The sequence below is a fragment of the Hesperophylax consimilis genome, chromosome 25 (assembly GCF_061612785.1).
Source record: "Hesperophylax consimilis isolate HC1 chromosome 25, BYU_Hcon_1.0, whole genome shotgun sequence".
Lineage (NCBI taxonomy): Eukaryota > Metazoa > Arthropoda > Insecta > Trichoptera > Limnephilidae > Hesperophylax > Hesperophylax consimilis.
Window position 1 is genome coordinate 22,719,346 of NC_142860.1, and position 24,547 is coordinate 22,743,892.

At 32.9% G+C, this 24,547-nt stretch overlaps 1 protein-coding gene across 1 annotated transcript in view; it reads right to left on the reverse strand.

The window, feature by feature from the left end:
- Positions 1 to 22,591, reverse strand: part of LOC149411689 (homeotic protein empty spiracles-like) — a 77,699-nt gene extending 55,108 nt beyond the window's left edge. The window contains exon 1 of the mRNA XM_089647020.1: positions 21,622 to 22,591. Within this exon, the coding sequence (XP_089503146.1) occupies positions 21,622 to 21,961 (340 nt within the window). The 5' untranslated portion in view covers positions 21,962 to 22,591. The remainder of the gene's footprint in view (positions 1 to 21,621) is intronic.
- Between the last annotated feature and the right edge of the window lie 1,956 nt (positions 22,592 to 24,547).

Here is a 24,547-nt window from a genome sequence, read left to right on the forward strand (position 1 = left end):
TCAATGTCATTTTTTTGTATTTGGAATCCAACCTTCTGGGATATATTTTCCACGATATTAAGAAGGTTTTCACTTTTAGAAGTTGGCACTCCGTGAATCTCAATATTACTCAGTCTATCAAATTGTTCTCGTTGATTATTTTTGGTATTTACTTCCTTAATAATCTCCTTTAAATTAATAATTTCACATTCGAGAGGGTCAATTTTAGCGATTTTACTGGTTAAAGTTAGTACTTTGCCGTTTAATGTTTCAACTTCCGTAGATAAGAATTCTACTGATTTTATAATGGGTTCTAATTGTTCCGTAAATTCCTTTAATTTTGTGTCAAGTCTACACATAATGTTTTTTTCTAACTCCTTAAATTTTTCAACGATGGTTTTTGTAAGTTGGTTTACGATTTCATTTAATTGTAAAGGTTCTTCAGCGCCTTTGTTTGCCCTCGTATTCTTCATTTTGGAATGTCGAGTTTATATTAAATTTATTATAATGATATGAGAATATTATTGTTATACCTCCAAGAATTATTGAAAGATGGAGCTAAATAATATTATTATTATTAGCTTTGTGTTTGCGCCAAGAGATGTCACTGTAGAACTGTTTTTAAAAGAGTTGTTAAATTTTATTAATTTAGAATTTTAATAAATTGTTCGTTTTAATTGTAGTAATTCAGCAACTTTTTTGTTATTTTATTGGAGTTTTTATTTTATTTTTTCTTGATTACAGTTCACATTCAGTTCATTTGGTGTTTTGTTTTTTGTTTTTTAAGTTATGATCACTTAACCTCACAAAATGTCGCAATGTTACGGCGTGATTTAATAATTGTTATGGTTTATTATGGTTTAGTTTAAGTTTAAATTGTTTTAATTACAGTTAACTTTCGTTGCTGTTGTTATTAATGGATTGACAACTAACATAACCTCGAAACATATAACAGAGTGTGGCGATTAGCACAAAATTATGTTTATTTTAGTTTTATCACTTTTGTTCACTGTATTGGGATAATGTATATTGTTGAATTTAATATTTTAATTCGAGTTTCACAAATAACACACTTTACATATAGTTTACTAGATTTTTGTAGGAGCGAAATTTGTGCTTGTTCACTGTTTTAGTATTGTAGTATTATTTTTGTTATTGGTTATATAAATTAACCTTTATATCAAACCAGTTTTACTGTCATTTAAATCTAGAAGTTAACTACAGAAGAACTTAAATCTGCATCTTTGTGAAACCAAAAATTCCGAACACAATTTAAAATTTAGAGTAATTTTAGTTGAAAAAAAACGTAATGTGGGCCATTTTAAATTTCTTTTTATGTTTGCATTCGAAATTTCAATCTATCAAAAATTATATTTTTGTTAATGATAATACTATTTGAACGCGTATTTTATTTATGATACTACATTTAGTAAGCGTATCATATTAATGATAATACAATTTGAACGCGTATTTTATTTATGATAATACAATTTGAACCGGTATTTTATCACCTTTCAAAGGCAGTTTTTATTTTTCGGATACGTTTATTTGGATTTTATTGCAAAGCAGAAATTCTCCGAACTTCTGTCATAATATGGCCGAAGCCTGAAGAAGTAATTTTTACTGTAAGGCATTTTATTAACACCTAGTATGGATCTAGTTGAAAAATGCAGTTCAAAATAAGACACGTAATCTTGGGTAATTGATGCATTCCATGTCCGTAAGTCATACGGGGATAATTGCATGATTAAGCTTTTAGATTAGTGATTAGAGTAGTAGGTACAGTTTCTCGTGAGACAAGTTTCAAACCCCTCTAATCCGGAGTTCACAGTTGTATACGGTTCAAATAATACGTAATTAGGTTATCAAAAAACTTTAAACATTTTGACCTGATTTTAAAATTCTTTCAATACGTTGAAAGGTTATTTTAACGTGGAACATACAGAAACCAATTATTATGGTAGGTTTTGAAAGTGAAATTAGTAGGTAGGTGAAAAAGGTTTTTGAAAGTTGCTTAAAATGGCACTAACCGTGTTTAGAGACCGGATATGTATAGTCAGCGCGTTGAAATCTTTCTCTTCCCCATCTTCTGTTCAACCACACTTTCTTCAGCCCAAAAATTATCGAGGGTGACTTAGTCCAACTGGATTCTTTCATATTCATACATCGTCTCATGCATATTTTTCTGTTATTCTGACTCTTGGCTAGACTCAAGTATTTTGCAAGAAGGCAATTTAAACAAATGGTTGAGCGGTATGAACATCGCACTATAAACGTGAAATTTAAAAAAGGACAGTTTAAACAGTGGCGGCTTGTGACTTTTGGATGTAGTATTGCTATTGTTACAAAAATGGTATTATTGATGATGTTATACCTGAAAACGATTTTTTCGAAAATGTGATATTTTGTATGAAGATTTTCAGGATATTTCAGTTGCCGCACGGATTTCCTGAAAATCTTCATTAAAATTTTTTTTTCAGCTACCATATCAATAATGCATTTTTTTGTAATATTAGTAAACCCAAAAGTCTGAATGTAATCCTCCGTATTGCTAATTTCTACTGATTTATACCACATTTCTCATTAACTCTTTAAGATCCAAAAAAAAAGTTATTTTTGAAGATAATATCTATACATTTGTAATGCCGAAACGGTAATTATATGAAATTCCCTCGATAGAAAAAAATCTAAAATAAATCTCCGAAAATTATTAAAAATACGTTTTATTCTGTTATTTAATATGTTAGAGGCATGAAAAAGTTGACAATGGATCTTTAAATGCAACTAAAGCATTTTTCGTTATTTATTAAATATTTTCATCATTTTTGCTTAATTATAATTGTTCTCTAACATTTTTATTTACGTATCTTCCTTTCAAGCCATCTTTGAACGCTTACTACGGGGCGTTAAACAAATCATTGAGCAATATGAACCTCGCTTTATACAAGTCTTTATAGTTTTCATTAAACTGCTCTGATTCTAACGAGGCATTTTTAATCACCAAGATAAAATCACTGACGAAGTCTGCATTCCTCAACAATAAAATGCTCAAAATATTATCATGGCTGAACCGCTCTAATAGCTCCGAAGCCCAGGAGGTCGCTAGTAATCAATAAAAAATTTATATAAAAACAAGCACCGATTTATCGATTTCGGTAACTACACAGCTAGCAGTGAGGTGCAGGCCATATTGATGAAAAGATGTGCCTATCTTCAAAAAAATATCGAACCCTAAAGAGAAATTAAAATATATCTAATTTAAAAAATGAATTTCTCATTTATTAAGTTGGCCACAACAGTCACCGTACGATGAAAATAAAATGGTGATTTTCTTATATTCAGTGTATGAACTTGAAAAACTACAAAAAAACTGTTTTTACACGTAATATTTAATAAATCATTGAAGAGAAGGATAATACAAATAAATCTAAACATTGAAAATAGTTTTTTTTTTTAGTAAATAAAATTTTATTTTTTACGGGATAATTAAAAAAAATGACTGATGTCATCCATTCTCCATCTAACATCCTTGCCTCTAGGCAATATCTCTAAGCTGTAAATATGTAGGTATAACTACCACCTATCAGCTATGTTATTAACAATATTAAATGCTAACAAGGAGACTGACTTCATTCGATAATTAGGACCATTAAATCAACAAATTGGTTCGCCGTGCGGCGTTCTGGTCGGGCGATTCAACAAAAATACATTTTAATCAACTGATATAAAACGCGTAATAAAAACTGTCTAAAAAAACATAGTAATAAAGTTTTCTGGTCGAGCGATATTTAAAAAAATTAAATTCATATTTAGTTACATTATGTATATATTATGTACTTACCTAATAATTACTTTTATCTATATATCTGCTTTTTCTTTTCCGATTTTATGTCTTGGTTAAATCTTCCTCATAGGAAAAACTAAACTCTTCCACACACTTTTCCACAAATGATCATCTAGTCAATCAACATTATGCAAGTGCATTATATAAGCAAAATATATACAAAAAAATACAAGAACAACATGTCAACTCACCAGAGATCATATGGGAAAATAATTCACCGACTCCAGATATTTTCATATCAGATGGTTCGGCTCGGTAGAACTCCTAACAGGGCCCATAAATCCTACTGATCCCTCAACATAAATATTTTAAAAATCTTTCGTTATCCTACATGTATTTAAAATGACTGACTTTTGCATTTTTAAATATAAATTTTTTGATTGATCTAATACGCCTAAATTTTTAATGAGAGAGCTAGGTATAATGCCAGTAGCCGAAATTTTTATTATTATTATTTCCTATACAAAACACATATTATCCTATGTATACGGAGTACATAAAATTTCATTTACAATATTTATGTAGGCATATAAAACAAAATTGAAAAAATGTTTATTACCACATATAAAGCTTTCTGTTCGTATCCCTTCAGACCGTATCCCAAAATCAAAAAACTGTTTTTGGGGGGATGAAATATGCTTTCAAGTTTTATTATTAAAATAAAATTTGTGATATATTAAAATATTGAAAGCAAATATAATAATGTTTTAAAAATGGCTCACCTTACAGTTTTTTTCAAATTGTCTGACTTTCTGATAGCGTCATTAAGAAATATAAATACCACAGAGGCCTAAGGTGTTAAAACCAGAATAATTTCATTTATTGTCGCAAACCGGTTTCGCTTGAATCTACATTAGTAGTTACCTAAGATTCATCGAGGCAGCATAATAGATACGTGCTAATCACTGATAATAAATGGATAATTACTTTGTATTAACTTTTCTGATCTCGTTACAACAGTTATAAAATATTTCGTGATGTTAATAGCAACATTGTTGAAAAATGAAATAAAATAACAAAGTATTGCTTTACAAATAAACATGAATAATTACTAGCAATTATTTAAATTACTCTTAATTTGCATTTTATGCATTTTGAGATGCATTATTACAAAATTATCATGTAATAAAATTAACTCATCAACTAATCACTCAATAAATGCGATCAAATCATTTCACATTATATGTTTTATCAATGTAGCGCCCTTGAGTCACAAGAGTTGAACAGTTTGCAAAAATTATAGGTAGGATGTGCCTATACAAACAAGGTACAAGGTACCTACCTAAACAATTTTTTTTTAAAAGGCTTGTAAAATTTAAAACACGTTTAATAGTAAGCCTCTTAGGGCCGTCTGTTTCAACAGAATGCTAAATCGTGAGCTAAGTTAAAAATTTAACTGTCAGTTAAAGTAACAAGGATGTTAAATCGGACCGCGCGCTGTTTCAAGTGCCTTTATGCAAAAGTAACAGTTACTAGTGTGTCCAGTCTAAAAAGCAGAATATTCCTCGAAATTACGTGGAAAAACGCACGGCATTATTTTTTGGTACGGCCACACCGAAGATTAAATATTATGAGCTCAAAAGTGACTCAAAATACAGAAGTTTGTTGTGCGTCATTATAACCTCTTCTGACTTCTTGTTTGTTATTGTGTTCGAATTTTTTATTTCAGAATTTAATTTTTACTTACATGTTGAAGATCGATTTATAGTTTTAGGAATAATTTCTTGAGAGTATTGGAGGGGCTAGTTTCCTTTGATTAATAATTCCAACCAAACTTTGTTAAAAAAGTAATATATTTATTACATAGTTTCTTTTCAATTATAATATGTATATTGAAACATTATATACAGGGTTTAATATAATAATAAGTTTTATACCAAAGTTTATGAAAAAAGATATACTTTTATTACATTGTTTTGTTCCTAGAAAAATATTTCTGTGGGTATTTAAAAATAAATGACGACCTGTTATAATATATACGATATTACACGGAAAAAATATAATTTACTTTCCAGTAGTCGTAATATCTCCCTCAATTTGATCCGTCACAAATTATGTAAGCTTTTTCGACATGCGATACCGTGCCAAAAATTCGGAATCATCCCAAATGAACATATTATTAACACGGGGTCGAAATGTTTTTGGCTTTCGCTGTAAAACATATTGCATGACGAATTCATCTTCACTACTGTCATCTTCGATAATATTAATCATGATTAATAATCGTTTCGTAACAACACTCAACAGAAGAACCTTACGTGTAGAACTGTCAAATATGTCAAAATGGCGGAGTAACTCGAGAATCGCGAATAACTCGCGAGTAACTCTCGGATTTCGGGAAGTTAAAACAAAAGTTAAAAGTGACGTAAAACCAGGAGTTAAATTGATTGAAAAACGCATTTTGGTGAAATTTAACTTTAGCATTTACTTTTATTCTTACTTTTACTATAGCTAGCGTTGAAACAGACGGCCCTTAGTGTATGGTGATAAAGCTACCTTAAAATTATCTCGTTTCACTAACGAGGCTAACTAAAATGAATGTTGTAGTTGAATGTTTAAATTAGTGATGTAATGGCGTAATAATTTTGCTTCAATCGTACCTATCGTTAAAACTATTTCAACTAGAAATTATAATCGTATTACGGAATTTGTAACTAATAATGATTCAATTGAACTTGATGTTATAATAATTGAACAAATGTGTAAGTAATAATTGACGGCCGGCATAGTCCAGTGGTAACGCATTGGACTGCCATTCCGAAGGTCGCGGGTTCGAACCCGGCGTGCGCAAATAAATTTTATTTGATTAATTTGTGCTATTTCACAATTAATTAATTAAAATAATATATAGTATACTTGCGACACTTTCCAGAGTGGAAGATACTACCAGTATCACCCTGGTGTAAGACCACCATTCAGAATTGAAACGTTGCTCCAAATGGCTTTAGCCGTGTTTAGTGACTAGATCTGAATAGCCAGGTACTTCCCCACCTTCCTCTTTCCCTTCCCCACTTACCTTCAGCCTCACAACATCCCCCAATTGGGGATGCCATAGTCTCACTGGCTCCAGACGGGAGCAGTTGGGACTCTTGTGAGGTATTCACTATAAAAAAAAAAAAAGTAGTCATGCAAGGCACGTTATTTTCTGAAAACTTTGATGTTATTTTTTTATCAGTTTATTGGTAGGTACTCTCAACGGGTATATTGCCAATTTCAATTCTTGAGTCTTTTCAAGATGTTAGCCACAGAAAAAGTCGTAAATTGCAGCCTAAGACCCGCTAGGTGCCGACGAAAGAACGACCATTTTCAAGAAACGTGCGGACGGCGAAGCCCCGGTGTTTTTTGGACCAAACCATGGTAACGTCACCGACTGAAAACGGCACGACCCTCCCAACAAAATGGTTCCTACCCCCACCACACGGGATGTAACGGCCCTTCGAAACTGAACTATCTGTTTTACTGCGTCCTGTATCTAGAGAATCGCCTTTTTGTATACCGAACTGAAAATTTTTTTCTGAATTTATTTTGTTATTTTCATGGGTTCTTATTAGTATAATTAATAATATTCTTTCGACTTCCATTTTTCAACACGAGTAACAAATTAAACAATAAACTTCCAACCCGCCCCGCGCGCGTTAAGCAACAATCGACCAATTATCGTTCGCCTTTATTGTCGCTGGTGTAGAGCGGGGTGCATTGTGCCGCCGGGTGACGTTGAACTGCCCCGATTTAAATGGCTTGAGCCGGTTTTAATTCGTCTATTGTTAACGTTAAAAAATAAACATTACGACCCTTACCCAATAGGCATAATGTGAAGTTAGTTGAATTGGGTGTCATAAAAAAGAGGAGTGCTCAACGGTTAGAAAATAAATTCACTGTCATCTGTTTTCTAGAATCATATGAAATTATTGTAATATAAGTATTTCAAGAGGATATCTAGAGGATTGACTTGCATAATGGTCATTGAAGTGACACCTTGTCCCTTGTGCCAAAGCTATTAATTCGTGACACTGCGATAAAAACCTACTTTAAAGCCTTTGTTTTTAACTCTTGACAGGCCAAGATGCCAGACAAAACGTCTGTAACCAAATGGGTCTTCCGACGACCCCATGCATTTTTCTGTATTATGGGCTCTTAAACTATAGAAATCCCAATTATTCAGTCAATTATTAATGGTAACTTATGTATTTGCGCAGAAATACGTAAAATACTAAAATGATATGTCAAGTATTTAAGCAAATATAAGGAGAGTAATAATTTTGGGTACCTACTACTAACTCTCTCACTTGGCTGCGGGATAGTTAATACCGTATGAATCATTATTCAGCAAAAAGTTGAAATATTTACTTTATCAGTCATATATTGACAGGTAAGTACTGTAACCTAAATAATAAATCTCTGCGTACGAAGCAACAAAAAACGATAAGCTCTTGGATCATTAAATTTGCATGACTTTTCTTCACACTATTTCTATGTCAACACAACTATTTTCAACTTGCAACATATTTTACTCTAAGAAAAAGTAAACTTATCCCTGAGAGAATCACTAAAAAAATTATAAGAAACCTTATTATTTTGTAATTTTGCAAAACTAAAAGAAAGGCATTAAAAAAGGGATTTAAAAAAAATGAAATAAACACGAGAGAAAAAAATGTTTACCATTTCTGCTACTTTTATGTACTCGTCATACTTCACACACACTGACACACTTTCCGTAATAGGTATTCTATTACTTACTTCATACAAAAAAAAACTGTTCCAATGGACTCAAAAGCCCAACATGGGTGGGAATAAGCTCAACTATTCAATTGTCAAAAAATATAATTTATTCAGTTTATGAATGGTAAAAGTCATCTTTAGAAAAAAGTCACTCCACGCAACTCAATAGCACGCCCTTTACGATAAAATAACAATAATGGACTGCTCTATATAAAAATATGACAATGGATTGAATAATACGTAGGGGTATGATATTTATTATTAGGTATACTTACAGTAAATGTAGCTAGGTTGGTATATTTCTAGTTTTTAGTACACAAAATAAAATGAAGTTTTTTTTTAAATAATTCCTGCGTGGGTTTAAAAAAACGATAGGATATCGTGAATTCTGTGTTATTTTATTTTATTTTTATACAAAGTAAATAGTAGACGAAGATTGGATGATCCGGTCTATTAAGATCTTGTCATTAGGAAACGATAAATAATCTTATATCATGGCAACACTGTTTGTAACATTGTTTTGATAATAAATTATCGAGGGTAGTTAAGTACTTACCTTCAAGATTAGAGGAAGATTTGTAGAATTTGTCTATTCAATTGTTGATCTGCTAGGTAAGTATGTTTTTGTATTTATAGGTATTACATTTGTACAGCGCCTTTGAGATGAATTTTCACAAAAACGGGGCTAAAAAAATTATTCAATTATTAATATTAGGTAGGTATTATTACTAACAATATTATCACAGTATTGATGCTATTGATATAGGCAGGTAGCTACTGAACCTATATAGGTAGCTTCCTATGCGTAGGTATGTGTAAATATTAGGTAATAAAATGCATTTTTAATCCTCTGGTAGTTCGGTATTTCTACTTACGAATGCACAGATTATTGGGTATTTTCACTGTTTTTTCATACCGAAAATAATGGAAAAAAATTAGTACAATATATTTTATTTTATTTTTATGTTGACGAATAAATTTTCTATAACCATTTAAAAACGGCCATTTTTGATTTGCCGCCAAAACGTAGTGTTCGTTTTTAATCTTGAATACAGGGACGTTGACGTCACGCCGGGTGACGTTGGTGACAGCAGTCTTGTATCCTGTCTATGACGTTGTAGCCAGTTGGAACCGTTTGTGCGGTTTTTAAAATCAATAATTATCGAAGTACAATGATTAATCAGAAAAATAATATTTAAAGTTAAAGGGACGCTAAAAGCCAAAAATGTGTATATTCTTAGTATACCTTATATTATAGGTAGGTAATAGTCATTCAAATCGCTTGACAAACGGAGTCTAGAGTCAGTCGATTTAAAGCACAAAACTGGCTTTTATTTATTTTGTAAATAATTTTATAAGAAAACAAAAAAGTTCATCAAGTGAAACTGTCACAGATAATCTTAGCTATAATACTGTATTTTTTTAAAGTTGTTTCCTTAACGCGTTCATACATTTGTATTGAAAAAATGTTTTTTTTGTAGTTTACATATATATTTTTGTTGAGTAATTTATTTGTATTCTATTCAAGTGAAACGATAGAAAAATGCTATTCGTAATGAACACCAATACGTTATAAAGATTAATGAAAATAGTATTATTATTAGAAAATTATATAATAGCTTCGCTTTAACCTTCCAGCGGGCGCGCTGTCGTAAAATTTACGACAAGCGCCCGCTCAAGGGAAATTTCTCAACGCGCCCGCTGGAAGGTTAAGATGTCACTCAATTTTAACGGTATTCAGTGTATAAGTAGGTATGTAAAAACACTCTATTAATGCGGTCACCTATGAAAGTACATATTTCTGCTTTACTTACGTTATCGAAAGGCAGTTTTTATTAACATTAAAGTCAATTTAATGATGATATTAAAAATATATGATTGTTTCCTCATGGTCCATGTCATTTTTGGGTATGTGGCTTAGATATTTATTGTTATCAAGTTTAATCTGTAGAACTCCATTTTAATTTGATTTTTTTATATATTCAATAATATTATTGAATATATAAAAAATAAAAAAAATAAAATATTTTTTTTTTAAAATGTAGTTTAGAGTTTTTTTAAGGAAATAACAGAGAGAAAGTTTAAGGAAGGAAACGGGTATGAAGAGTGGGTATGAAACTTCAGTCAGTGTGTCCAGGAGTGACGAACGTATGAATCCATTTCTACCACTGCTATGCAAGGAAATGGGTCGATGGAGTACAATTGGACGGTTCAAAGGGTCGCCTTCAACCCGTGTCTCCTGATCCGGCCCACCACGCAGTAGGTGGGAAGGCGAATCTGCCATCAAGACCCTAAACAAACCTCACCCCATGAACCAGGCACCTCTGCTTAGTCCATAGTACAATTAGATATAAGCAGAAGGTATCTAGGTACCTAAGCCCATTTGATCAAAATGCATCTAGTTTCAACCCAGGATAAGCGGGTTCAATTCCTGTGCTAGCTAAGTCTCCCATCTTTATACAGGGTTTTCCAATAAGAGGTGTTATTTTGAATAGTAACAACTACCGCTATAGATGTTACTTTTGAAGCTGTCAATTTTTGATATTTGACAAGTAAAAACTACGTCATTAATAAAAATGGAACAATACACGCTTCAACAACGCATTGAAATTATTAAAATTCACTTGAGTGAATCAAATGCAAATCATCTTGAGTGATGGGGCCCATTTCCACCTCGGTTGCTTCGTCAACAAGCAAAATTGTCGCATCTGGGGCTCGGAAAACCCAAGAGTTATTGTTGAAAAGCCTCTCTTTCAACGTGTGGCGGAGTCATTGGACCTTACTTTTTCGAAAATGAGGCTGGAGCAACAGTTACGGTGAATGGATTGCGCTATCGAGAGATGATTAATGATTTTTTATGGCCGGAATTGGATGGTATTGATCTGGACAACGTTTACTTTCAACAGAACGACAATACGTGCCACACAAGCAACAAAATCATTGATCTTTTACCATTGAATATCAAAAAAACACCTCTTATTGGAAAACCCTGTAGTTAAAAGTAGTAAAACGTTATTATCTACAATATTTACACAGTAGGTAGTAGTAGTAGCGCCCTTGAGGTGATTTCTCACGAAAACGGCGCTATATAAATTAGCCAAATATTAAATATTATTAGGTACCACATATTTACACAGTGTTTACACATATTTACACAGTTCCCTGTACAAGCAACTTATTCAGCTTATAATAATGGTCCTAGTAGGAATTCTACAAAAATTTTCACGTCCGTCATAACCCGGGAATAATCAAATGTTTTTGAAAACAAAAATACATACACAGGAAAGATGATCTGCTTTCCTTTCATTAGTACAAAATCAGTTTTTTTACTAATCCACGAGAGTTAGGAAGAACCTGCGTAGGTATATAGTCAAACTTGTACTTGTCAAACGTTGATAACATAATTGAATTCATATTAAATACGCACAAGTTTCAAGAAATGTAAACACAACAGATTGATTGTAAGAATTGAGACGCAATTGAAGCTGTAATCATCTACAAAGACATTAAGCGTAAATTACTTCGGAAATGACATCAATTAGTAGCAAGCGATAACTGGCTCAGAACACGAAAGATAAAGAATTTTTTTTTAATGATTTTGTAGTATTGATGGAAAAACTTTTTAGTTGTTCGATTATTTACATAGCGCCGTTGAGAAAAATCAATCTCTCAAGGCGCACTTTATTGGTCTTAATATAATTCACATCATTTGTAGATATTATTAGGTAAATCGTAGGCATTTACGTACCTATCTTCTTCATAAGCCGGGAATACACATGCCTGTAGCTGGCACACTTGCATGCAAGCTCCTTGCACATGCCAGCTACTATCATGTGTATACGCTAACTTGCATGCCTGTACCTGCCTTGCAAGTAGATTGCACAACATTTGATTTACTGGCATGCAAGTTGAGGGAGGGGACGAGGGGGGCTATGAAACCGGCATGTGTGAACGTCGTGACAGGTACGGGCATGCCAGTAGCTCAGTCTCTCATTAAATTAGCCACACATTGTACTGCCAATTGCAATACGATGATATTTAATTCACTTCGAATGTTTTCCATTGCCAAAAAGCTTGAGACTACTCAGTCTCAGAGTGATTTGAGATACGTACTGTCTAGTGACTGGCATGTGTATACGTCTTGCAAATACAGGCATGCAAGGACGCAACTTGCACATGCAAGTTTAACTTGCATGTGTATTCTCATTGCGCCAGTAACTTGTACATGCCATTAACATGCATGCAAGCTACTGTTCCATTTTACAGGCATGTGTATCGCCGCCTATAAGGTAAGTAGATATTATATTATTTTTTCGAATTACGCATGGAGAAAACTTAATGATTTAAAATACTGTTAATTTATTGAAAATATTCGTTTTCATGTTAAAAACAGGACTGCAGGCTTTGAACGTATGAATTGACGGTGTTACTAACAATGTATCAATTGAAAGCGAATATTTAGACAAGTTCATACAAATACTGATATTGTTATTTATATACTGATGTCATTATATTTATTAGGAAAAGAACACGGGTTTTTGATGTATTCTGAATGACTAATCAGGAAATTGGCATGGTAGATATCACTTTTAAAACAGGATCATTTTTCTCTGTGCAGTGTTTTTTAATTGTAATGTGTCGCACAAGGAAGGTTAAATAAAGACAGAGGTTTGTGTAAAATACATAATAAGGGCTTCATTAGACTTAAATCTTCCTAAAACATTAAATAACATATCTACTATCCATGAGCTGTAAGAGCTTTGGCTTGACGTAAACAGATCACTGGTTTAAAATACTAGGAAGTGCAAATTGAAAACTTGATTACATAAATTAGGAACCTATCAATCGATCTAGTGGAATATGTTATATGAAACATGCCTAAAATATAATAAAAATATTTTTTTAATTAATAAATTGTGAATTAGCACAATTCAATTAAATGAAATTTACTTGGGAACGCCGGAATAATAACCCTCGACCTTTAACGGATTGCTATTTACTTGTAGATATCATTTTAATTCGTTAATTATCATCAAAGTACGTACAGTTACAAGGAATGCACAAACATTAGGTACTGACAGTTTTTAAAAAATGTAACTTCAAAAATATCTAAGTTTTATCTCAAAGCATGCCGAAACAATTTTTAATGCATCTCATTTAAAAATCACAGAAATTCTACTAAGTTCATTACACATTATTTAATCTTCTCGGAAAGCCTAGGTAACAAATTCTGTTTCGTCTCAATCCCGAAGTCATCTTATCTGCCCTTCTCAATTAGCATTATCCCAGACTTATCTCAAACAATGGTTTAGCTACCATCACAATAGCCATAGACAAACGTCACTTAGGTAGAGGAACAAAGCTCAAGTTAATGCATCCTAATGCTAAGTGGGATATCTACCAAGATACTGCAGTTGCTTAAACGGATTATGTTATTTGATTTACGATGCGCCCGTGAGATTCTTTGTTTATTGTTTATGGTTTTGAAAATTTATATTATCTGGGACCTTACTAACTCCTGCTTCTTGCGGGTGGCATTTTAAGTAACAGCCTCTCTGATTTGTATTCATAATTGTTTTTGATAATTTATTGGCTGGGAATGGTTTAAGTATTTTTTTATGAATATGGCTGGGTACTTTTTTGTTAATTTAATTAATTCATATTTGATCCATTGCTGAATGAAATATACTATTTACTGCTTTCTTTGGTGTTGTGGATTTGGTTGAACCACACACCATGACCAAAATCCACAAATTCTATGTTTCTAGATACTTGTAGGTAAGTAGGTTTCTACTTTTTATGTAGGTAGTGTTTATTGAGCTTTGAATATATATTTCAATTATTTTTCGGACATCATAATTGGAATCTAAAACTAAGGACGGGTTGTTTCGGAGAATTTGAACAATTCATCAAATTTCAACCTTCATTTCCGGGTTCTGTGAAAGTCCTATTAAAGTTCTGTTATTATATCATTATAGGCTAGTTGCTTGACAAAACTGAAATGAAAATAGAACTTGAAAAAATATTTCACAGAACTTGAAAATGAACTTTGAAATTTGATGAATTATTCAAATTCTCCGAAACAACCCGTCCTTATTGTTTAAGTGTGCCGTTGAATATGATTTTATTAGTAGGTACCTACCTACCTAAAAGGAGAAAAATTACAAATATTGAATAGGTATAGCTAATTTATTAAGAATCTCCTAAAGTTATTCATAATCCGGTTAAAATCGAGATTGCAGGATCTTTTGATAGGTTTCCTAATAAGCTTGCAATAAAATGTGTTATCGCGTTGTCGGAACGCGTTTTTATGAAAATTCTAATATTTTTGCAATTCGCCATCATAGTATATGTATTATCCTATATATTATTCCGATGTATTACGAATTCACTAAAAAATTAGAATCAGGAAACGACTTTTAATCCCGTTTTTAATCGGATTACCAATTTTACTTTGAAGAGATTTTTAATAAATCAGCAATACTCATTTTTCTCCGTGTAGGTACCTATTCAATAGTGATGTTTAATAATTAGGTAGGAATGTATCTACCTTTCTACGAATAAGTTAGAACTTTGAAAAATTTGGTAGGTACCTACCAGCCCACTGATTAAATGGGTAGGTACCTACCTAACTAAAGAGTAGAGTGATTACCTGTCTAGCTATATTTAATGAAAGTTGCATTATATCTACCTATCAAATTAATCAGTAGGTACCTAGTTAGTTAGATATATTTACCCCTATATTAAAAGCATGGATGTCAAGTCTTTTATGAGTGCAATCTTCAATTATACTTGTGGCAGGTACCTACTGAGAATTATATGAAATTTCAGATCTATAATAAATACAAATAGATTTAGGTAGGTATCCATACTTTGACAAGAATTAAACCCGCATTTGATTAATTCTTACTAATGAAGATTATTTCGGCAGTCAATTAATCACTTTTCACTATTTTAAACACTCAATGGCGGTATAATATACCCCTGGTAAAGTGACAAAGTTTCAATAAATTGCACAGAATTGGGTACCTACCTACCGACATATATTTAAACTTCGATGAAAATTGTACACGTGTTCAAATAATAGATGTAGTAATTAGGTACCTACCTGCTTATATAAGTAACCCATTCGTAGGTAGGTACCTACTACCTACCTACCTATTATTTTTATAATTTGCCACTATAAACACTCAGGCGGTGAACTCTGACTTAAACCAGGACATGGATACCTCGTTTAACTAACTAACTAACTAACCATCACGCCGTTTCCCCGCAGGGGTAGGCAGAGAGGACGGACCGCCAAACAACTCGGTCTTGGCACACACTCCTTGCCTCATTCACATTCATACATCGTCTCATACATACTCTTCTATTGTTCTGACTCTTGACATGGCCCGACTCAAGTATCTGATTCACTTGGTCGTGCCATGTCTTCCTCGGGCGTCCCCGACTTCTGCTACCTGGTTTACGTCAGTAGATTTCTATTAGTAGGGAAAAGTCTTAACAGCTTCTTTCTGAGAAATCTGAGACGTCTCCTATAGGGGAAGGGAGGGCAAGATGGAAGGAGCGGGCAAGATGGAAACTATCTACCTATCGCCAACCATGCGACAAAGTGCCCGTGTCTCTACGCACACAGATATAAGCGGCCATGTTGTATTTATGTCCGGTGACTCGGTTCGGCTCGCGCCACCAAGCAACTTCCACGCGTGTTTTGTATTTTCGCGACGAATTCTTACAAAATCAGTGGACTTTAAAAGTGTGATTACGCATAGAAAGTAAGTAATACTACCATTTTGTTTTTATAAACACTAACTATAAGGAATAGATTTATGAATCGATATTTAAAAAGGAAAAAAATTGAAGGATTTTATAAGAAATTGATATTATTATTGGAAGTTAGCTTGTGGGCAAGATGGAAAATTGCATTTTAGGGCAAGATGGAATAGTTTCCATTTTGCCCGCGTGCAATTATTTTGATTTCTGTTTTAATTTTTTTCAACTAATTGAGAATGATTCTCTTTATAGATGGTGTTCAAGTATATTACAAAGAGAAACATATGATCTTGAACTAAAGCAACAATGCAGATAGTGATGGACGAAGCTGTAACTACTACAATACGCGCAGCTTACAGCTACAAATATTTATTGAGAAAACAAGACCAACAGCAGATAGACTTGTTTTATTAATTCCAGATAGTCATGTTACTCATCAAAATCTAGAAGCTTTAAATTTAGCTCGAGAAAAATATATATTCATGCTCAGTATTCCCCCCCACCAAGCCACAAGCTGTAACCATTGGACGTCTCTTGGAAGTGGCTTTTGAGCAAGCCCTGACACTTTTCAAAAGAATCATCCTGGAAGAAGATTAAATCAGTTTGATATAGCTAGGCTAGTATGAATCGCCTATGAACAAAAGTGCTACTGTGCAAAATGCCACTAGTGGGTTCAGAAAGGCTGGCATCTTCCCATATATAGACATTTGTTTACAGATTTAGACTTTGCATCGGCCACTTTTTATGAAAACGCTCCAGTAATTGAAGGCGAACAAAATTTCATTGTGACTGATGAGGGAGACTAAAATGCCGACACAAATGATTATTCGTCAATAAACGTCAATATTGTAGACAATATTACCAATGAAACATCTACTGTCCATGATGGTTATGAAAAAAAACAGGATGAAGAAGTGCAACTTAATTTTGATAATACACAGAATACGATGTGAGAAGACAGAATATTTAAAACAAGTTTAGGTGTACCTCGTACTAAATTTCTCCAATTAAAATACTTCCATCACCAAAAGTTACTCCTACAGTAAAGAAGCGAAAATTGAGATGTAAAAAATCAGAAATCCTAACTAGTTCTTCATTCCAAGAAATTATATAAAAAATAATATACGTATTTACCAAGATCAGTCATTTATGCAGCGGAAACAATTGAGTGACCTAAGAAAAGAATTGGAAAATAGAAAATCTTCTGGTGAAACGGATATCACGATAAAATACATAAATAATAATCCGTCGATAGTCAAATCGAACCCAAAAAACTAAATTCTAAAATAAAAATATTTTATCAAAACGTACGTGGACTAAGAACAAAATTACAGGACCTGAAATCAACCTTACCTACTCTGGATTACGATTCTTACGCTTTCACTGAGACATGGCTGAACAAAAACATTGATACTACGGAATTGGGTTTCTTTGAACACACAGTGTACAGACAAGATAGAAGCAATAGCAATAAAACTAGAGGAGGTGGTGTGTTAATATCCGTAAATAAGAAATTCAACTCAAGAAAACTCAAATGCATCTACACTCATCTGGAACAACTATTCATCATGGTGTCTACCAATAAGGAAAAAATTATTGTTGGCTGCTTATATATACCCCCTTCTTCTGATGCTCAATTATACAAAGACCACTACCTCGAAGCTGAAACAATACGAAGAAAATTTCCAGATGCCACTTTGATATTAACAGGAGACTACAATCTACCTAATGTAACGTGGGACACAGAAAACAATAAAACTTCATGCACGGACAACATCAATCATGGTTCCCATGATATAATCGAGATGTCAAATTTTTTAAGTCTCCGGCAGTTAAACTACGTCTACAATGTTAACGCTCGTCTTCTCGATCTAGTGTTTTCCAATTCTTCTTCTGTAAAAGTATCCGCATCTGCTGAAGATATTCTCCCAATCGACAAGTATCACCCTCCTTTAACGATCGAATGCTACAGTTCAAAAATAGAAAAAAATCCATCTCCATCAACAAAATTAAACTTTTTCAAAGCTGATTTTAAGCAAATCACAAATCTTCTATTGTCTACTGACTGGAACTTTCTTGACTTTGAAGAAAACCTAAATGTAATGGTAGACAAATTTTACTTAATTTTAAATAATGCAATTGAATTGTTTGTACCCGTCACTAAAATCACTGTGCACAACTACCCAAAATGGTTTAGCAACGACCTTATTAAAATAATTAGAGACAAAAAAATTGCTCATAAAGTTTATAAATCGTCACGTGATCCTAAAGATTATGTAAAATTTTGTGAACTAAGAAAGACAACTAAAAATATGTCCAAGTTATGTTACAAAAGGTGTATCGAAAACTGCGAAGAGTTGGCAGCAGCTAATCCTCAGAACATTTATAAATTTGCGAACATGCTCAATAATAATGACTCTAGTATTCCGTCAAACATGTATTTAGATAATAAAATGGCCGATACCCCCCAAGAAGTCGTCAATCTGTTTGCTGAATTTTTCAGCAAAGTCTATGATACTGCAAACAACTCTCCATTATTCGATACAACTACAGCTAACAATGACAACAAGATCGATTTTAGCCAATGTATATTCAAAGAAAGCGATATTAGAACTAAATTAAAATCCCTTGATATTAATAAATCGGCTGGTCCCGATAACATTCCTCCAATTTTCTTATCAAAATGCTTATCAGTTTTAACATTACCTCTAACTAAACTTTTTAACTTGTCTCTAAAAATTGGTACCTTTCCACAAAAATGGAAAACCAGTTTTCTATTTCCAATCTTTAAGAAAGGAAATAGATCAGATATCTCTAACTATAGACCTATATGTATCCAATCGTCAATCCCTAAACTATTTGAATCTGCTCTGCTTTCTAAACTCTCGCCTGAGATTAACAAAGTTATTTCACATCGTCAACATGGTTTCATGGCAAAAAGATCTACTTTTACAAACTTGATGATCTATCAGGAATACCTATTTAATACAATGCAAAAGCGTCTTCAAACAGACGTAGTGTATACTGACTTTAGTAAGGCATTCGACAAAGTCTCACATAAAATTCTCATACATAAACTTAGTGCCCTTGGAATAACAGGGAATATTTTGAGATGGTTTGAGAGTTATCTGCATAAAAGAAAAATATGTGTTAAACTCAACTCACACTATTCACACCAGTTCGAAGTCTTTACCGGCGTCCCACAGGGGTCTCATTTAGGACCAGTACTATTTTTATTGTTTATCAATGATATAACTACGGTTTTTGATGGAGTCATGATTCTCTTATTTGCAGATGATCTCAAAATTTATAAAACCATTACAAATATTCATGACTGTTACGTACTACAATTTAATCTTGTGAGGCTACAAGAGTGGTGCACCCACAATGAACTATTTCTCAATATCGATAAATGTCAAACGATAACTTTTGCCCGAATCAAAAATCCCATTACGCATCAATATAGCATCAACAACATTTTCCTAAAAAGAGTTGAGAATATTAAGGATCTTGGTATTATTTTTGACAGGCAACTAACATTTGTTCCTCATATAAACGAAATAACCAACAATGCCATGAAATGTTTGGGTTTTATATTAAGGACAGCGAAAGATTTTAAATTAATAAATTCCTTCAAACTGCTATTCACTGGTTTAGTTAGAAGTAATCTAGAGTATAACTCAACAATCTGGTCTCCATTTTATAAGATTCACCAATTAAAAATTGAAAGAGTGCAACATAAATTTCTGCGATTTATTAATTATAAATTAGGAATTCCAAACGAATATCTTAATTACACTTTCCTCATGAACTTACTAAATTTAACCGATTTATCATTGAGACGCACAGTGTGCGACTTAGTATCTCTTTTCAAAATTTCGAATGGCAGACTGGACGCCATTGATTTGACGAGTCTTATATCGCTCCGTGTACCTACGCGCGACACTCGACAGACCGCTCTATATAATGTTCCCATATCTGCTAACAATTATTTTCAAAACTCACCTATTCAAAGACTTCACATACTCGGTAATAAGTATAGCTCAATTGATGTTTATCATCACCAATCAGTATACAAACTAAAATACAGTATACTAGAATGTTTGTAACAGATTCATAATTTTTTTTTTCAAACGCATATTTTATTGTTTCATTAACTAAGCTTTGTTTTGTAAAATTCCCAATCGGGCAAAATAAAGATTGATGATTACAAAGATGGTTTACAACAAACTGTAGTGTTTATCTTTATAATAATAATAACAAACTTACTTGTCTTGTGTGTATTACCTACTTACATTATTGTACTCTTGTAACTACACTATATTTATATAAACTTATCGAACTCATTGTCCAAATTCCAATAACTATATACTTGAATTGTATCTACTTAACTACCTACCTATATCTGTTATATTTTTCTCAAGTTTATGTATTAGTTTAACCTATGTTCTGTAAAATATTCAACCGACGTACTTTGTACAATAAACTTTGCTTGCTTATGTTTATAAAATAATAACACCATAACAATAACCCTACACATTGTTATGTAAGTTCATACTCAATTGATTATGCTATGTAATTAAAATATTTTATAATGCTACTGAACAACAAAACCCATAACATGTATATGTAAAAGCCTTCTAGGCGTTAATAAAATGAAATAAATAAATAAATGAAATTATTGAAAAAAATAAGGAGCTGAAAGCGAAACCAAAATTATTCCTTAATCCGGTCATCAATGGCAAGGAAAACAAAGGAAAGGGCAAAGGAAAGGGTAAAAGAAAGGGGAAAATGACAGAAAAAGATGAGAACATACTACAACATCCGGAGCAGTCAACACAAGACGATGTGTTGTGTGTATTATGTGGAGAAGCATATGTGGAACCGCCCACAGAGGACTTGGTACAGTTTCCACAGTGTTGTGGTTGGGCACATGAACTATGTTCAGACATAGAAAACGGTTGTCTTTTATGTGTCAACTGTAAAATGTAAGGATATCCTATTCATTCCATCTTTCCCTTATAAGCTTTCCATCCTGCCCTCAGGGTTAGGGCAAGATGGAATATTTTCTGTTTTTGTTTTATGGGTCGTAACAGATTTTATACTCAATTTTAATTATTTTTAATAACTCAATTTTATAAGCATGTAAGATCTCTCTGAAGACTTATTAAAATAAATTATTGATATTATGTTGTTATATTTTTTTTTACATCTTAACGTTAAGCCTTCCATCTTGCCCTCCCTTCCCCTAAGTCAATATAGGTACCTAAACAAATCACACTTTAAAAAAATTTAAAATCACTAACCTCCTGGAAATCTATGCGGAAAAATCCTTCCATGTCTGCTGAGTAACCATGGATACAGGGGATAGGAATCTCTTGGGGGTTGGGGTGGCATTGGTCTATGAACTAAAGCAGCCAAAGCCGCTCCTTGCAATTGCGCTAGCAATCTTGGTTCAGTCAGGCAATTGGGTGGTGCTGCAGGAACAGCAGAAGGTCTCAAAGGCACCCTCCTGGCAAGCTCGTTGCTGTTATCTCTGCTGTTATTGTTGTTATTGTTGTTGGTTGACTCGCCCACGATGCTGTCGATGCTGAAGCCGATCTTCGGCTTCGGAGCCATGATGGGGGTCGGCGCTAGCGGCATCATGCTACTCTGCGGCCCGTAGGCCGCCCCGTATAGAAGTATCTTTAAGCCTCGATTTTCGCCCCCGGTTGATTTGGATCAAAACACAGCGTTTCGAATGTACTTAACAAATTTCACGATTCTAACATTTGGAAAATTAAAAAAAATAATATCCAACTATAAAATTTCGCTATAAATTTATAATTTAATTTAAATTAACTGTCTCGATGTAATTAATCATTTGTCAAATATTGTAGTGATAAAATGTGTTTTTTTTTAAATTAATTATTACTGTGTTAATTAAGAGCACTATTAAGTCATCTAATTTAATGTTTCACTTTTTATATCACTGTATTCACTCAGTAAGCCGTTTTTCACAGGGTTCACGCAAATGTGTCACTTTTGTATTTAAAAAAAAACTTCGTTTTTGTTTATATTAGCGATATTTTATAATTCGCTGAAAAATTCTGGGTTAAAATTCGAATAACAAACGTCACTCAGCAATAGATAATAATTATAAATTGCACGAAAAACATAACGTGAAAAACTTTTAGAAGTGTGTTTTGTTTTATTTTAATTGTATTATTATAATAGCTGTCAGTTGTTCGTTTAGACTGAAATCCGCGTCGATCGAGATAAAACATACGCTGCACCGGTTCTGGAAGCCGACTGAAAGCAGATCGCTACAGTTCCTACTCTGCCCCCCTTCATTTGGCCGGGAGGGCTTGTCTTAACGCCCATTGGTGTGAATCTGACACACATTAGTGGCCATGCCAACACGGGGCTCTGCTCCGATTGGTCGGGGGCGCGGCCAAAGGGAGACACGCCCGTAGCGGTGTAGTGCACTGAATTATTTCTGAAATAATGTTTTTTTCAAGTGATTTGGGGTGACTTTATTGCATTGGATATTGAATGGTTTTCTGCAATTTTTCAGGATTTTTTGAAAACTTTTATTTTGTTAATAGGGTGTATTTTTCCAAGGTTTTTAAAATTAAATGATATACAATTTTTTTTTTAAAGAAATATACGAATAACCTGACAATGTTTGAAAATTTCCTACTACCACCACAGTAAGCGGACAATATTGCTTGTGTTGAGATGGAGGACTTGCCTCCCGAGGAATTGAACACTCTACGCCTGGGTGGGACCTAAACGCAATACCAACTCGGCCACTGACCGGAAAATTCTATAATTAATTTACAGGAATTTTCACCTTGAAGTAGGTATTTATTCAAATTTCTTGACAGCTTTTTTTAAATCGGCGTTTTTTTCAAGATATAAAAATAAATTTTTAATTAATAAATTTTGTGTGACTATTTAATTTAAAAATTGTACCTACATACAAAATACGATGGTGAATAGGTATATGTAATAGTAAATTGTATTTCTTAGTCCTTCTCAGTAAGGTGACCAGTGCTGAGGTGAACTAAAATTATTCAGTCCACTTTTATTTGTTTTCTTTGCGGTTTTAATGTTTTTCAAAGTTTTTTCTCTCTTTTTTGATATCTTTCAGCCAGATTTTCATTATTGATCTGTTATCATTAAACTTTTCTATTCGCTTTATATCTGGGAGAAGAATATTGTGAAATTTTGTAACTAGATAGATGTAGTTTATATATTTGTCCGAATGTGGTTTTATAATATTCATTAATAGTTACTTAGGAGTAAAATCTAGTAGGTACCTACCTATTTGGGTTATTTTTATAGTGAATGTTGTTTTTATTATTGTTGTGTGATTAAATAAATTATGGTAGTCACATAAATAGGTAATAATTTAATAATAATAATAATAATGATTTATTGTCTTCTTTTCTTAGTAACATAGATACCTATAGAGATAATGATATCCTCACTGGGATCTCCCGTGCTGAGGATTTCATTTACATATTATAATTTAATTATAAGAAATTAATATTACAACAAAGTAACATATGAATTTAATTATAAACATATATCATGAAGTATAATTTTTTTTTTAAATAATTTTAAAATAAGTAAGATAGTGTTTTTTTTGTAGGTATAGTTCAGTTTAGTAGATTCGGTTTTAGTCTGTGTTTGATATCAGTATATTTTCTATTTCAGATCTCCCTATATTAAGGGGGTATTTCACTATGTCGGGCTAAATATCTGACTAGCTATCCGTTGGCTGGATTTAAAGATCAGAATAACTTCATTATTCAACGGCGACCGTTTCACCATTGTTTCTAGATTCCGGATAGATAACACTCGAAATAGTCTGGCAACATCGCAAAATGTTTGCAGTTACTCTATCTACTGCCACGGCTGTCATGCGTCACAGTCCGCACACCGCGAAGTGTGCATTTTTTTGGTTATGTTATGTTGATTATCAGGTCATTTTAGATAGATTCATGTCGAATTAATACATTCTTTCTTATTTTGAACACAATCAAATAATTCAGGATGGATCATACAAGCATTCAAATTCATTCTACAAAATTCGACTCACTTCTCAGCTGTTAAATTCGGAATGTTTTGACGCCATCTTTGATTCGAGGAATAGCGCCTAACGTGAGGTTCGAGCACTGATTAGTCAAATCTAACTTTAACCCGAGCGTTAGCGTTATTCAGATATGGTGAAAATGAAAAAAT